This window comes from Mustela lutreola, chromosome 8 (genome assembly GCF_030435805.1).
Source record: "Mustela lutreola isolate mMusLut2 chromosome 8, mMusLut2.pri, whole genome shotgun sequence".
NCBI lineage: Eukaryota > Metazoa > Chordata > Mammalia > Carnivora > Mustelidae > Mustela > Mustela lutreola.
The window spans coordinates 45,557,124-45,573,988 of record NC_081297.1 but is presented as its reverse complement, the minus strand read 5'-3'; the positions used below and the strand labels follow the sequence as shown (position 1 = coordinate 45,573,988).

Sequence of the window (16,865 nt, the reverse complement as noted above, 5' to 3'; positions counted from 1 at the left end):
ACAAGATGAGCCTGGAACATCTGTGCCAGAAAATAAGAAGGCTCACACCAAAAATGAAGAAGGAATGTCAAAAGGATGCAGAAGCCAGCTTGAAGGGGGTCCGGTGACCAAATTAGGAACAATTTGGGTTTCAAAATGAATATTGATAAAAATAGACATAACCTATTGAATAAAATGAGAAATTAATGATAAGGAATGAAATATTTACATGGTTTCCAGCTGCCTCCCCCAGAAAAGCCTAGTCATTATAAAAGGAGAAGGAGCAACTTGACTGTGGAGAAGCCTGGCAGACATCCCCTGAAGCAGGGATCAAAGTGAATGCTGTCAGTGACAGGACAAATCCAGACCGCATGTCTCCGAGAGTGTGTAGGGAGAAGGACACAGCATCTCAGCTGCACCCATTAGTGCAGAAGCATCCCATGTCCCCAGACAGAGGGACATCCTGCAGAACTCTGGTCTGCAATCCTCAAGCATCAAGGTGACAACAGTCGAGCAAGGTCTGGCTGCTCCAGCCTGAAGGCAATCAGAGATGTGACAACTAAATGCAGCCCATGGTTTGAAACAGAATATTTTTGCTGCAAAGGATGTTATTTCGACCAGTGGCCAACAGGAATAGGATCTGAGCACTCGATAAGGATCATGGAAGAACGCTAGTCCCCTGGTTTTGATGGTTGTATTGTGGCTATGCAAAAAATTGTCCCTGTCTGTAGGACACACACATTCATGTCTTCAGGGCTGATGGAGCATCATGTCAACAACTTGCTCTCAAAGCATTCAGGAGGAAAGAGGAACTTGCACCTTTTCTAGAAAGTGGAGTGTTCTGGGGGTTGAAAGAAGGAAGGGAAAAAGGAAAGGAAAGGGAATAAAACAACTTACAGGAAGCTGAAGCAGAGGACGGGGAAGAAGGGGGGACCCTCAAGGGGCAACCGGAGGGCATGATGAGGAGCTGTGGGCTTTCTCTTTCCCGGCAAGCCTTCAGAGCCCAGCCGCCCTTCTCCTGTAGTCAGGCACTCCTCAGCCAATGTTCTCCCCTCTCCCACTCAGGCCCACCCCACACACTGCTACCAATGGCTGCCAGCAGCCACCCTCTGCAAGCCAGGGAGGCTACGGTTCTAGGTCCTGAGAGCTGGCAGCAAGAGACAGATGACAAGTAAGGGAGGCTGGGTAGAGCCTCCCTCTGAGGGCAGGCATCCCTGTGCAAGTGAACCTGTACAGAGGCAGGGAATGGTCTAAACATTCTTCGAAGGCCCCTTAGGGCCCAGGGATGGGACTGAGAGGACATCTGATCAGACATCTTTTTGCACTCACCCTCCTCTCCTAAGAGCTTTTGATTTTCATTTTCAGGGTTGGCAGCCACTGCTGGGGTTTCCACCTCAATGTAAACACCCTTCAGGAGAGAGGACAAGAGCGCAAGCCGAGACTGAAGGTTCTACCCTAGCTCTCCTAACCTCAACGTTCACACTTGTAAAATGGGGAAAACCTCCGGTGCTGTAGCACAGAGCAGGAGAAAGGGATATCAGATGAAAACATGTGGATGGCAGGCTGGTTCATCCTTGCAGAGAAAGAACTGGCCAGTTTTCTTTTTCCATTTTTAGTAAGCAAGTAGAGCGCTCACCTCTGTTTTCCTTCTGCCCACATCAGATACTTTTCTGGGAATGTACAAAACAGCTCGCTTCCCTTAGTGAACCAAGAGAGGCTGGACACCAAAGCCAGAGGTTGGAGGTGTCTGAGCAACGCTTTCCTTACTCAGGCTGGAAAGAAGCCTCTGGACCCCTCTTATGGCCCACCCAGTATCCCTAACCTTTGGTGCAGTCATTCACTCACCATTGCTGCTTTCCCTTCTTCATTTCCTGCCTTACCCAGCTTAGACTCCATGACTCATTATTGCAAACAACTTCCGTGCTCTCCCATCAAAGGTCCCGTCCAGGCAGCTCTCCTCACACCCAAGCTGGTGACCATGGTAAGCGGAAATTCCCACATGGACCGAACTTACTGCCTAACTGTGTTGACTCATCTCCAGTGGGCACTGACCCCTCCCCAGCAGTTCCCACACGTCCTACTACTCTATTTGCCTTTCTGCCTCCTAAAAGACCATTCCATTCCTTCTCATGTCTCTTCTCATCCCCCTCTTCTCTGCCAATGATTGTCTTACTCTTCAAAAAGGAAATGGAGGCAATAAACCAGGGGCTTTCTGCTGCCAGCCTACCTCTATCTGGACCCACACCCCCACTTTCCCTCTAGTACCCTACTCCAAGGAAAAAGCCAACCCCTGAATCTATGCTCTGGACTCAAGGGCCTCGATCCTGTACCTTTCTCCTGTATGCCCCTTGTATTCCCCTGGACAATTGAATCCAGCACACATGTTCCCATCTCTATCCTTAAAAAACAATTCACTGCCTTGGCCCCACATCCCCCTGTAGTTATAGTTCCACTTTTTTGTTCCCCAGCACAGCAAGAAGACTTACTTACAGCCCTCCCTTCACAGTCTGTCCTTAACCTACTCTAGCTGGACTTCAGTCTCCCCCACTCCCACATTGAGTCCTCTCTTGTTTAGAACACCAGTATCTTCCATGTGGCCAAACTCAATGGTCACTTCTCTGTTCTTACCTTACTTGATCTCTTAGCATTCCCTACACTTGTCCCTTCCTCCTTCCCTTGGCTTCATGGTACATTTCACTCCTGAAGGTCCACCAGCCTCACTGGGGTATCTTCTCTGCCTCTTGTTTGTCTCTTCTCCTCTGCTTGGCCTCCAGATATTAAAATGCCCCCGTGCCCTATTTTGGCCCATTTCTTTCTTCCAGCTCTACTTTGTCCCTAAGTGACATCGTGCTGTACCTTCAAATAAAATCCATATACTGAAGACTCCCAACTGTATATGCCATGTTCTGGCTCTCCCTGGAACTCATATATCCTGTCTTACTCAACATGTCTGCTGGATGTCCATCTCAAACCTAACACGTTTGAAGAGAACTTCTGATTTCTCTCTCCCTCCTATCATCCCCAGGAATGCTCTACATTCAGTCTTCTTCCATCCCCCCCATCACTCAAGGCAACAAAATAGCCCTTGCTCCTGTCTTCTTTATCATTCCCATATGTATCCCATCAGCTGGCCCCTTGCTTCTAGCCTGAAATGGTCACCTTTCTTCACCTTCCTGTCACCACCCTTGCCACCAGCCATGCCACAGTACATCCCCTGGGCACTGAAATAGCCTCCGAATGTGTCTGTGCTTACAACCCATTCTAATCCATACTCCAGAGGAACCACTTCTTCCTTGCATAAAATTCTCCAAAATGCCTCCAACATCCTTAGGAAAAAAAAAAAAACCAACTTGGTTTTCCTAGTTTAAAAATCCTACATTACCTGGCACAGCTCAGCACAGGACTTGGGGCCTAAATCTCATCGGGCTGACTGATAAAAGATGCAAGGAGTTCTTTGGACCGAGGACACTTGTGGGTGTGAGTGTATCCAAGATAGGTTCCAGGAGGAAGGGCCTGGGAAATGTTGCAATGCATGGGGAAGGAGTGAGGGGAGGAAGGGAAGAGAGGGCACCTCTCTTTATACTCAGACTCCAGCTTAGAGAAGGTCCCACTCCCAAGAGCAGCCTAATTGCCAAGACAGCGTCATCAGCAACAGGGCCTGTGGGCAGTAGAGGACCACATTTCTCCAAAGGCAGAGCCTGGGGTCTACTAGGATGCCCTTGGTTGGCTGATGGGGAGAAGTTGGGCTGGGGGTTGTGGAGAGGGAAGAAGAGGAGGAATAGCTGCCATTTTGCAAAACTCAACAGAATGCCTACAGCTGGGGCCAAGCAGGGGAATGGAGGCTAAGCCATGGAAGCTGAGCTGGGATAACGTGTCCTTGGCTGACACGGTGGGATGGGGAACCTCAGAACCCTGTGGGCACAGTCCTGCAAATAGGGCCTCAGCTGGGCTCCACCATCCCAAGGCTAAGTGCTCTGCACTTTCCCCTCTTACGTCCATCTATACCACCCAAATAAGAAAATGCAAGCCCCCTCACCCCCTCCATCCATGGGAAAACACGTGGAGGTATGTCTTACTGTTGTCCAAGTGGTTGGCCTTAATGATCTTCTCTGAGTAGTCAGAAATACTGGAACATTCGATCTAGAAAGGGCAAAGAACAAAGGAGTGAGGCATAAAAGGATGACAGCATGTCCAGTACCAATTTAACCAACGGAGGAGCTGAGCCTAGAGGGGTACAGTGACCTGCCCACAGCCATACAGTTATTTTGCGGCAGATTGAAAACTATAGGGCAGCCCTCCTGATTTGCAGGCCAGTGGCTGCAAATCCACAGTGGAGCTGCTGCTCCACAGTGGACCACCTGGTGTCCAAGTTAGGAGATTCAGAAGGAGCTGGTAGGCTTCCTCCTGGCCAGAGAATTGGATGAGGTTGCATAGCTCCTGTGCTCCTGGGGAAGGACATGGAAGGCAAGCCACAGCCAGAGCTGCTATGAGTCTCCTGGGACATGACTGTCCCTACTCTCCACCCCTTAGTCCCTTTGTTCAACGGGGTGCATCCCAGGAGAGAGAAATGTCACAACAGGGCTTCTGGGCCAGTCTTGAGATCCATCCCACCACACAGGTCACACACAAGGGAAGTCTCACCCCTCCTGTGGTGTCCGCCTTTGAGATAATTAATTCCTTTTAATCCACAAAACTTTCCGAGCTCCCAAATTCTCCTAAGCAAAGGGCCAGGATATGTGAGAAATCAGCTGACCATCAGCTGAGAGCCGGACCTTGTGGGAACGGCGGGAGATCCAGCCCCAGAATGGGCCACCTGTCAGGGGAGGGCCAGAGAGTGCTGGAGCCAGAGGGGCCGCTGCTAAGAGCTGCCCTCACCTCCTTAGCTGGCCCCTCCGCACAGAGGCTGCCACTCACCTCCACACTCCGGACTCCCCTCAGACTGCTCCCAGGGCCTCCCAGAGAGTATTTGCATAGGAACACCCGAGGGGGCTGCCCACAGCCTCCATCAAGCCTTGAGGATGGGTAAGGGCGCCTGCAGGGTCAGGAAGGGTGGCTCCATCAGAGAGGACGGACCTCTGTCAGGCTCAGGGCCCCAGAGGTTGGGCCCTTTCCTGGACTGCCAGTCCTGTGGCCTCGATCCCACTTTCCCTGGGACTGTGTTCCTCCAATTCCTCCCCCTGCTCGCAACGTGGACCTCCATCTGCAAGAGGCTGAGGGGTTTCATGGTGAAGAATGCGTGACCCGGGGCTGAGCAGCCTGGATTCACACCCGGCCTCAGCCACTGTCCAGCTGTGCCTCAGTTTCCTCATAAGTGAGGAAACAGTCCCTGTTTTCTTCGTCATTGTGAGGTAATCCAAAGCATGTGAACCCCTCAGAGCATTGATGGGCCCCAAGCCCCAGCACTCTAAGTGGCCTTAGAGCCCTCTTTCCTCTTTTCCTGTCTTTGCCCCTATGCCCGTTTTCCTTTTCCCCTTCTCTGTCTCTCTCCTTCTAGCTTTCTCCATCTCTCACCCTCCCCTTCTCTCTCCCCCTCTCTCTCTCCCTCACCCCTCTCCTTTTCTCCCTCTCTCACTCTCTCTACCTCTCGCCATCTCTTGTGCGCTCTCTCTCTCTCTCTCTCTGTCAAAAAGAACAGTGGGTAGAAGGGAGAGCTTGGAACAGGAGAAACCATGAAATGAGCCATCAGGAAAGAGGCCCAGCTAGATGTGGGAGCTGTTTATAAAAGAGCTGTGACATCAAAAGACCAGGAGGCAAACAGATTAGGAGGGTTGGGATAGTCACCACAGCGGGGAGGGGTCGCATGGGCACCTCCTGACAGCTCCTTAGCTGGAGCGCTGGCCACTTAGAAGCCAGTGAGGGGCAGCAAGGCCATTTCACTCCTCAGACCTCGGTTACCCATGCCCCAGCCAGACAGGGGCTAAGATGAGGCCTCCCTGTCATCAAGCACTGCCCAACTATGTAGTGGGAGCCAGAGGAAGGTTGGGAGCCTTCCCAGAGCACTGGCCTCCATTTCTATCTGGATGGGCTGCAGCAGCCAGAGTAGCAAATTTAAACTTACCGACTTGCCCTTTAACAACCTAAGGAAGGAGATCGTCTTGTTATTATCCCCTAGGGCCTCATCCCAACTATATTAGTATTAGACACTGAGCATTGGTCATATGCCAGGCCCTGTTCTAAGCACTTTACATATGTATTAAATTTATTTATTCTTCACAATCACTCCATGGGCAAGGTATTGTTACTAGAGCCATTTTATAGAAGGGGAAACCGAGGTACAGAAGTGAACTGTCCACAGTCACGCAGAGCAGAGATTCAAGCCAGAGCTCCCACATATGACCACACTGCACTGCATCTCAAGATGATGGTAGGACTAAGCACTCTAAGGTAATGATGACACTGGCATGATTTCCAGAAAGTCAAAAATCCTTGGCAAATATCAACATTTGTCAGGGCAAAGAGCCAGAAGCAAGGCCTGAGTGACAGGGAGCCATGAGAACTTGCCCTCACTCCTGAGAGTCACACTTGACTTTCTCTACTTCTCCTTGGAGGTGTGGCCCCAGCAAGGGATGAATCCGGATTTGTACTTGTAGGAGGAGCAGGAGAAGGTGGAAGGCAGGGACTGGCTCTACAGAAGCCAACAGGAGGGAAGGAGGGACGTGCTTACCCCAAACACTTTCTTGGCTCCTGCTTTAGCAGCAAACATGGAAAGGATCCCGGTACCACTCCCAACGTCCAGCACTACTTTGTCCTTGAACACATGCTTATTGTGATACATGGAGTTCCGGTAGGTGAGTGTCCGCACCTCATCCTTCAGCATTTCCTGTAGAAGGAAAGGAAAGGCAATGTCAGTTTATTCAAGCCACCCAGGAACACACCAAGGTCACGACTGGTGCCAGGACTGTTCTGCCAAATTTTTCAAGAATCTCAGTGATGGGGATGCCTGGCTGGCTCAGTCAGTGGAGCCTGCGACTCTTGATCTTAGGGTCATGCGTTTGAGCCCCATGTTGGGTGTAGGGATTGCTTAAAAATAAAATCTTAAAAAAATATAATCTCGGGCACCTGGGTGGCTCAGTGGGTTAAAGCTTCTGTCTTCAGCTCAGGTCATGATCCCAGGGTCCTTGGATTGAGCCCCACATCTGGCTCTCTGCTCAGTAGGGAGCCTGCTTCCTCCTCTCTCTCTCTCTCTGCCTGCCTCTCTGCCTACTTGTGATCTCACTCTGTCAAATAAATAAATAAATTTAAAATATATATATACAAAAATCTCAATGATGTCATTAGCCCAAGCTGCGGGAGAGTACTATAGAGCAGCTGGACTAGTGGTTACCTGACACTTTCAAGCAACTCCAGCCTTAAAACTCTACCCAAGAAAGATAATTATGTACTATAAGAAAAGACACTCGTGTCCAGCCCTGGACCAAAAGCCCCACCCACCAAAGAACAAAAGGAAAGATCAGTGCAATGCAAATTGAGGGATTTGAGTTAAACCTGAAGCAGAATCTTCTGCCACGGTGAGAGAATTGTCATCCAACACGTTATTAGAGGAGTCTTTGTGGTTTGTGTGTGTGCATACCTTTTTCATTTGCTTTTTTTTAAAGAATGGAAAACATATTTCTTTGTCCACCATTAGTTAAGTGTTTTGTGGCCAGAAAGAGAGAGAGAGAGCACGCAAGCAAGGTAGAGGAGTGGGGGCAGAGGAAGATGGAGAGCAAGAATCTTAAGCAGGCTCCATACCTGACATGGAGCTCAATCTCACAACCCTGAGATCATTACCTGAGCCAAAATCAAGAGTTGGATGCTTAACTGACTGAGCCACCCAGGTGCCCCAAATGCTTTTGACTAATTCATCATCAATAGTATTGGGATTTATAGTACAATTTTAGTATAATGTTTAGTACAACTTGCATACAATAAAAGGCACAAATTTTAAATGCATGGTTAGGTGTAAGAGTTTTTTTTCTTAAATTTAAATTCAATTAGCCAACATATAGTACATCATTAATTTCAGATGTAGAGTTCAATAATCTATTAGTTGCCTCTAATACCCAGTGCTCATCATATCACTTGTCCTCCTAGGTGTAAGAGTTTTGACAAATGTATCCCTGTGTAACCACCACTATAATCAAGCCATAGAACATCTCTAACTTCCTAGAAAGTCCTTAATGCCCCTTGGCATTCAATCCCCCCCACCACCACCCAGATGATCAATCATCTAACTTGTATCACTATAGCTTCCTTCTGCCTTCATATAAATTGAATCATATGGTAGGTATACTTTGGTGTCTGGCTTCCTTTGCTCAACATAAGGTTTTGGAAATTCATCTACTTTATTGCACATATCCAAGGTTTGTTCCTTTTTTCTTGTTCTTGTTGTGACTGACTAGTATTCCACTGTATGGAAGTTTATCCACTCACTTGTTGATGGGTATTTGGGTTGGTACAAATAAGGCAGGTACTAACACTCTTGAATAAGTATATTTGAGGATATGTCCTCATTTTCCTTAGGTAAATACCTAGAAATGGGTTTCCTGGTAGTTGTTGAATTTCATAAGAAATCACCAGTTTTCCAAAATAGTTGCTCTAGTTCATGATCTCACCAGCATTGCATTAGCTCTCAAGCTGCTTCACATGCCAGCAACTTAGTATTATCACTTATAAAAAATTGTATTCATTCTTGGGGCACCTGGGTGGCTCAGTTGGTTAAGCAACTGCCTTCGGCTCAGGTGATGATCCTAGAGTCCCAGGATCTAGTCCCACATCTGGCTCCCTGCTTGGCCAGGGGGTCTGTTTCTCCCTTTGACCTCTCCCCTCTCATGCTCTCTCCTCTCATTCTATCTCTCAAGTAAATAAAATATTTTAAAAAATTTGTATTCATTCTTGTACATTTGAGCTGGTATCTCATGGCAGTTTTAATTGCATTTTGCTTATATCTATTGATATAGATAACTTTTTCATGTTATATGAATATTTATATTGTTATATGAATGTTATATGAATATTTATGTTATATGTTATAGTTATATGAATAGCTTATTGGCTATTCATATAAATCTTCTATGATATGTCTGTTGGAGTCTTTTGCTCACCTTTTCTTGACCTATTTATCTTTCCCTTACTGAAATGTAGGAAACATTTCAGAAACAAATATATATATATATATATTATATATATTCCAGAAACAAATCCTTTGTCAGATATATGTATTATGGATATCTTCTTCCAATCTGAGATTTGCCTTTTCATTTTCTTGATTTTGTCTTTTGAAAAGCAGTTTTTAGTTTTGATAAAGGCCAAATCTTAGGTGGTTTTTTTTTAATGATTAGAATTTTTTGTGTTCTGTCCAATCTTTGTCTACCCCAAGTTCACAAAGATAGTCATCTATGTTTTCTTCCAGAAGTTTTATAGTTATGGCTTTTACTTTAGGTCTATTATTCATGTCAAATTAATTTTTTCCTATGGTATAAATAAGGCACGTGAGTTCATTTTTTACACAAAACAGATGATGTAAGCACCGTTTGTAGAATAAATTATCATTTCCTACATTGAATTACCTTGCCATCCTTGTCAAAGATCAATTAACTATATATTTGTAGCTTCTCTAGTCTCTTCCATTAATATACCTGTTCAACACTAACTTGATCACTGTGGCTTTATATTAACTTTGAAATAGTGTGAGTTTTAGTTCTTCTTTTACAAGGTTTATTTTAGAGCTTATGCATTTCCATCTATATTTTAGAGTCTGCTTGTGAATTCACACAGAACAGCCCCCTGGAGTTGATTGGAATTGCGCTGAATCTATAAATCAATTTGGAAAGAATTGATATTTTACAAATATTATCTTATAGTCCAAGAACATTGACACTGTCTTCCATCTATTTAGGTCTTCTTTAATTTCTCTCTGCAATGTTTTATAGATTTTAGAAGTCTTGCATTTCTTTCATTAAATTTATTCTCAACTATTTTACCTTATGGCATTGTATATGATATTTTAAAATTTTATTTTCCAATTGTTTTATGTCAGTCTACATATTGATCTTGTGTTTTTCAGACTTGCTCACTTCACATATTAATTGTCTTATGATTTTTTTGTAGATTCCTTTGTTTTTCTACCTGAAAACTCTTGTTACTTGTGAATTAAGACAATTTTACTTCTTTTTCCTATCTGTATGCCTTATATTATTTTGTTCTTTCCTTTTGTTTTACTGAACTGGAAAGGCCTGCCATGCAATAAAACATTGAATAAAATAGGAGAAGACAGGCATTCTTTCTTTGTTCCAATAATATAAATGTCACCATTGAGCATAATGTTAGCTGTGGGTTTTCTATAAATGTCTTTTATCAGATGAAGACATTCTTTTCTATTTATAATTTGCTGAGAGCTTTTATCATGATTGGCATTGAATTCTGTCACATGTTTTTTCTACATTTATTGAAATGGTATGTGACTTTTCTCTTTTAGTCTGATAGCATGTTAAACTCCATAGATTGGTTTCGAATGCTGAACAAATAATTTGTCATGATGTATTATCTATTTAAAGTAATGCTGTGTTTTACTTACTAGTATTTTATTACACAAGTTTCTATCTATATTTATGAGAGATGTTAATCTCTAATTTTCTTTTACCTTCTCTGGTAATAAGTTATGCTGACTGAGCTCATCATACAAGTTAGAAAATGTTCTCTCATATACTTTCTGAATAAGTTTGTATGAGATTGGTATTTTTATTCTTTAAATATTTGACATATAGGGGCACCTGGGTGGCTCAGTGGGTTAAGCCTCTGTCTTCAGCTCAGGTCCTGATCTCAGGGTCCTGGGATCGAACCCCGCATTGGGCTCTCTGCTCAGCCAGAGCCTGCTTCCCCCTCTCTCTCTCTGCCTGCCTCGCTGCCTACTTGTGCTCTCTCTCTGCCAAATAAATAAATAAAATCTTTAAAAAATATGTTTGACATATAATTCACCAGTAAAACTATCTGGGTCTGGAGTCCTTTTTGTGGGAAGACTCAATTTTTCAATAGATAGAGGTCTGTTTTAGTTTTCCATGCATTCTTACATCAGTTCTGACAAAGTGTTTTTCCAAGGAATTTATCCATTTCAGCTAAGAGATCAAATTTATGGGCATAAAATTGTCATAATATTCTCAAATTGCCTCTCAAATGTTTATATTATCTGTACTGATATCCTTGTCTTCATTTATGATACCCAAATTATCATAAATAATTTGTATTTCACTTGAATTTTACTTGATCAGTCTAACTAGGGGTTATCTTATTAGTCTTTTCAAAAACTAATTTTAAGGTTTGTTGATTTTCTCTGTTGTTTTATGTCTACCTCATTGATATGTGCTCTCATATTTATTATTTGCATTTTTAAACTTACTTGCGTTTGTTTCCTCTGCTTCATAAAGTAGAAACTTTGATTACTGATTTTGTACCTTGCTTTTTGTCTAATATAAGCACTTAAAGTCATAAATTACTGGAGTACCTGGGTGGCTTAGTTGGTCAAGTGTCCAACACTTGATGCAGCTCAGGTCATGATTTCAGGATTGTGAGATCGAGCCCTGCATCAGGCTCTGCACTGAACATAGAACCTACTTAATATTCTCTCTCTCCTTCTCCCTCTGCCCCTCCCCACTCTCTATAAATAAATATATAAAGTTATAAGTTTCCCTCTAAGTTTTGCTCTCATTTCATCCCACAAATTTCCATGTGTCTGTATCTTAGTTCAGACAGCTTTAACAAAAAAAAACCATAGACTGGGTGGCTTAGAAAACAAACATTTATTTCTCACAGTTCTGGAGACTAGAAAGTCCAAGATCAAGGTGCCAGCAGATCCATTATCTGATGAGGGCCTGCTTCATGGTTTGCAGATGGTCATCTTTTCCTCGTATCCTCACGTGATGGAGAGCAGAGTGAAAAAGCAAGCCCTCACGTCTCTTTTTATTTTTTCAAGATTCCAGAATACATTATAAATGTATTTTGCTGAGAGGAGGATAGACTATCTAATAAATGATGCCATAGTGCCTAACGATCTATATAAAAATATGGCTGGACCATAATCTCACAGGATATATAACATTACTTAAAGATTAAATATTTTTTAAAAATAAAGATTAAATAAATATTTAAATATGAAAAAAAAAAAGAACTTTAGGGGAATTTTTAGGAGACTGTGTTAGCTTTTTGTTGCTGTCTTTACAAATCAGCCAAAACATAGTGGTTTAAAACAACGCAGATTTGTTTTCACACAGTCTGGAGGTCAGAAGTCTCATCCAGGTCTCACAGACTTAAAATCAGGTGTGTTTTTTCTGGAAGTTCTAGGACAAAATCCATCCCCTTGCCTTTCTAGAAGCTACCTGCATTCCTTGGTTCATGGCTCCTCCCAGCTTCAAAGCCCCAACTTCCTCACTGTAACCTCTGTCTCCATTGTCTTGACATCTCCCTCTCTGACTCTAACTTCATTTTCCTGCCTTCTTCTTTCACTTATTGGGACTATTGTATCATGTCTCCTTTTAGGATACTAATCCAATTCATGAAGACTCCACTTTCATGATTCACTTACGTCCCCAAGCTCTACTCCCTGATAACAATATACCAGGCATTAAGACTTCAGTATATGAATATTGAAGGGGATACAAACATTGAGTCCACTGCTTTGTGTTTTCACTATCATTTAGTTTGCAATATTTTCTAATTTCTCTTGTTATTTCTTCTCTGACCCTGTTTTCAGTGTTGCTTAATTTCCAAACATTTAGAGATTTTTATTAATAATTTATTATTTTTGGTTTCTAGTTTAACTCCATTATGATCAGAACAATGTATTCTGCATGATTTCATGATTTCAGTCTTTTGAAATATATTAAGATTTGTTTATGGTCTAGGCATATGATCTATCTTAGCAAACGTTTCAATGTGTACTTAAAAGTAATGACTATTCTTTTAGTTTGTGGAAACAATGTTCTACAAAATCCTATCAGGTCAGGTTATTTAGTTGTATCATCCGAATTTCTACATTTTAGTAATCGTGTGTGTGTGTGTGTGTGTGTGTGTGTGTGTGTGTGTGTTTGTTCCACCAACTATCAAGAGAGAAGTGTTTTTTAAAAATCTCTAACTATAGTTGGAGATTTGTATTTTTCTCCTTCTATAAATTTTGCTTCACATTTTTGAAACTTTGTACACACATGTGTGACAGCTTTGTAATGTGTCACCCTGGCTGGCCACTCTGCATTTCCCAGAATTCTCTTTCTACTATGTTACCAGTTAAAGTTGGCTATAGAGAAGATTCTTGTGAGATCCAAAAGGTAAAAAGGAGGTAGGAATCATTTTGTAGGGCACACATGTCATTGACGATGTGTTGATTCACTTTGTTGGCATGAAGGAGCAGCTGGGCCTTCTTCAGTTTCTCTGTCTCCTGGGCTGGGTATGTGTGTTTAGCTCCGTGGTGAAACACCCAGCCTCCATAGGATATGCTCATCACCAAGGTCAAAGGCAATAGAATGGGCATGTCTTTCAGTCTGTCCTTATAGGATTCAAGCTTATGCTTATTCGTTCTAGCTAGTATTGAGTTCCCCATATTTTACATTCATCTTCCTTTCTGACTACCTGCCCTGTGGACTTCAACTTCCAGCATCAGACATGGAGACACAGCCTTACACAATTACGTGAGCAATTCTCTTTGTGTATGTGTGGAAATATATATATATATATATATATATATATATATATATATATATAATCTTCTGCTGGATCAACTTCCATGGTTGAACTCTGACTGACACAGAATTTGATGCTAGGAATGTCTCTGAATATAATGATGTATTTTCTGAATTAGTTTTCAGTTTTCTGGAATCTTATTAGAATTAAAGGCACTAATGCCTCTGTTGCCACTGATAAGGAGGACACCAGTGGTCATCAGCATGAAATGGCAAATGAATTACTCAGGTATTACTTTAGATACCTGTAATAAAGTATTAATAAAGACCAGATTCTGGATGACTAAGTATTTGTTATCTAAGAACATTTTAGTCAACATAAGAGGCATAATGGGTGGGTTAGCTGGTTGGTTGCTACTAGCTGTTCTAAAAAAAAAAACTTGGAGAAAGAAAATGACCTTAAGAACTTAAATTCCCAGATCAAGGTCTGCATATAGCACCCAAGAGCTTCTGCGATTTCCCTGGAATAAACAAACACACAAACAAAAACATTTCCTGTAGGTACAGGGTCAAGATTTCCAAACACCAAATCCAAAATCTAATCCTACAAATGCCTGAATTAGAACACAAATTACATTCCCATCCTTGCAAGGCCTCTTTTGTTAAAGTCGAGGCATCTGTTGGGAATGAACAGGATCCTAAAAATTGGAATGGAAACAGGAAACATATGATCAATGGGGAACCTCAAGTTCCTAAATTACAGACTCTCTGCCAGTAGAAGAATCTTCTACCCCTGCCTGAGGGAGTTTGTTTACCTTTTCCTGAAGAATCATATTGGCCTCCCTTAAGGTAGTTGCTGGAAGTACTGCTGATTCCCCTCAGGACCTCCCCTTCTTTCTTTGCTGCTAGCTCTGTAACTAGATTCAATTCTAATCAGACCCCAAAGGGTGAGGTATAAAATGTGAGGTATGATACACTCCAAAAGAACTACACGTTGTTTCTCACTTGCTTAGATTGAATCCTGGGGAATATGTATGGGGATGTGTATTAAGGCTGTGGGATCAATATGGAAGGAATATAAAGTTGAATGGGGCCAAGTTTATTAATATGGGTTCACTAAACAGAAATTCCAGATTTATTGTTTTTTTTCTTAGAGGCTTTGAATGCCTGTAATGGTTGGTTTGTTTGGGTAACTGAAATACGGATCCAAGGTTAGCCCCCACTACACAAAGTCGAGATGCTAGAACTTCCTTGGTATGCTGAAGAGAAAGGTATCCAAAGCCTTAGAAGATTGGAATGTTAGAGCGCATTTGTCATGTGAGACCTACTCACCAACATCACAGAACAGGACTTTTACCACAGTTGTGAAAACTAAGTTTGCAGGGGAGTCCAGCGTCCTTGAGGAGCTTTCTGGTTGCTCTTCTCTATAGGTCAGAAACTACAGTGGGAAGGGCCCCCATCAAACTGAGACCCCTCATGGCAATGGGAATTATATCAAACTGGGATTCTGGAGAAGCACAAGTCAAATTGTAGCACTTAATCACCATGTATTATATGGGTGTGTTTACTGCAAAGGACTTGGGAGCCAAAGCAGTATTCAGAACTCTGACTTGCAGAGACCTATGGTGTTGGCCATAGGTCTCTAGAAAAGAGTTTATAGAGTGTCTAGAAAAGAAATAGCTGGGAAGCATACTGAATTCTTACTTGATCTGTTGAAGCAGAAAAATTATAGGTCTAGTGAATAGAATCACCAAATTGATTTGGTGATCAAATTGGTTTGAATCACCAACTCTAGAGTCATACTGCTCAAATGATTCAGAGACGTGAGACAGTTAACAGACCCAGAAAACTGGAATGAAGGAAAGGCCATGTTCTATGAAGAAAAACTCTGTTACAGTGCCAAAAATGGATGCTGGATCTGCAGCCATTACCACATTACAGAGTGACTGCATTGGAGAAGGGAAAATAAACAAAGTTTTGAGGATTATTGGACACTGGCTCTGAGCCAGTGACACCAATTCCAGGAGACCCATTAGTCTAGGAGACTAATTCCAGAAGACCCACATCCCCATTCAAGTGGCCTGTTTGTCTGTGAGAAAACAGAAATGGATCTTGGAGAATGACTGTAGATTATGATAAACATAATCAGGTGGTGGTTCCAATTACAGCAGCTGTTCCAGATGTTATTTAATTGCTTGAGAAAATCCATACAGAGTGTTGCTGGTGTGTTGTTGTTACCAGTTTTAAAAATTGATCCACCTATATTTCTTCAAATCACAGCTCCCATGCTTTTGAGGTCTTTAACCCAGAGCATCATTTAGCCTCTGTGTGTCAATTTCCCCTTCTGGAAAATGGGATGATAACAGTACCTACTTCATAGGATTCTTGTGATGATTAAATAAATGTAGTAAGTGTTATAAAAGTGTTAGCTCTGGCTCTTGGTGACAACTGTCACCATTTTCCTCCATGCAAGGAAAGAGTTGAAGATGAGCCATAATTGAGGAATGGAGGTGAAATAGGAGCGAAGTTTTTGGGATTCGTCAACCATAGCTACAGTTGGAAGTCCTTGCTGCCTGTCTTGATAGAATTAGATTGGCCCAGTGCCTCTGCAGATTCTGTTGTTGCTAAAGGGGAGCTTCCCAGATACCTGCCTTTAAATCAAAGCTTTCCATCACTGCTTTGACCTCTTCTTTCCTCTAAGGCTCCAGACCACAAGAGTTTGGTTCAAACGTGCAAGTTCTGGGAGAAGAGTTGTGACTTAACAAAGCTTCCCCTGCTCAGCCCCTCAAAAGAGAGGCTCTCTCCTGTGCCTCTACCTCTGCTCTAATCATCCCTTGGAGAGAAAAGCCCAAAGAAGTCTCCAGACATTTCAGACAAGAGCCTGCCACTCTTTGTTGAAAACAATTCCCAGCCCCCAGCTGTGGATGCCTTTGTCTCGCAGCTTTTCTGCCTATTAAACACATGACAGCACATTGACTAATTGCTGGGAAATGAGGCCCTGAAGAAATCTATTTCAAAAGAACCTGTAGCAAGATTGTCAAAAGAAGAGAGCTGGCCAGGAGTGGAATCAGCGCCCAGGGCTGGGGGCTGGGAACAAAGCCCCACTGGCAGGGATTCTTCTGGCTGCTGAGGAACCAACCCCAGGGGCTGACTATCAAAGACTCTGGGAATTCAGGGGTGGGGTTTGGGAGGTCATGGATCTGGTCCCCTCCCCTCCGAGCAGAAGCCTCAGTAAGCACC

General features: G+C 43.0%; 1 protein-coding gene across 1 annotated transcript in view; it reads right to left on the bottom strand.

Annotated features, from left to right (window-relative positions):
• Positions 1 to 16,865, bottom strand: part of PRMT8 (protein arginine methyltransferase 8) — a 100,680-nt gene that overhangs the window by 33,541 nt on the left and 50,274 nt on the right. Inside the window, exons 3-4 of the mRNA XM_059184532.1 lie at positions 6,644 to 6,799; positions 4,056 to 4,119 (exon numbers count right to left, since the gene is read on the bottom strand). Coding sequence (XP_059040515.1) covers positions 4,056 to 4,119; positions 6,644 to 6,799 — 220 coding nt within the window. The remainder of the gene's footprint in view (positions 1 to 4,055; positions 4,120 to 6,643; positions 6,800 to 16,865) is intronic.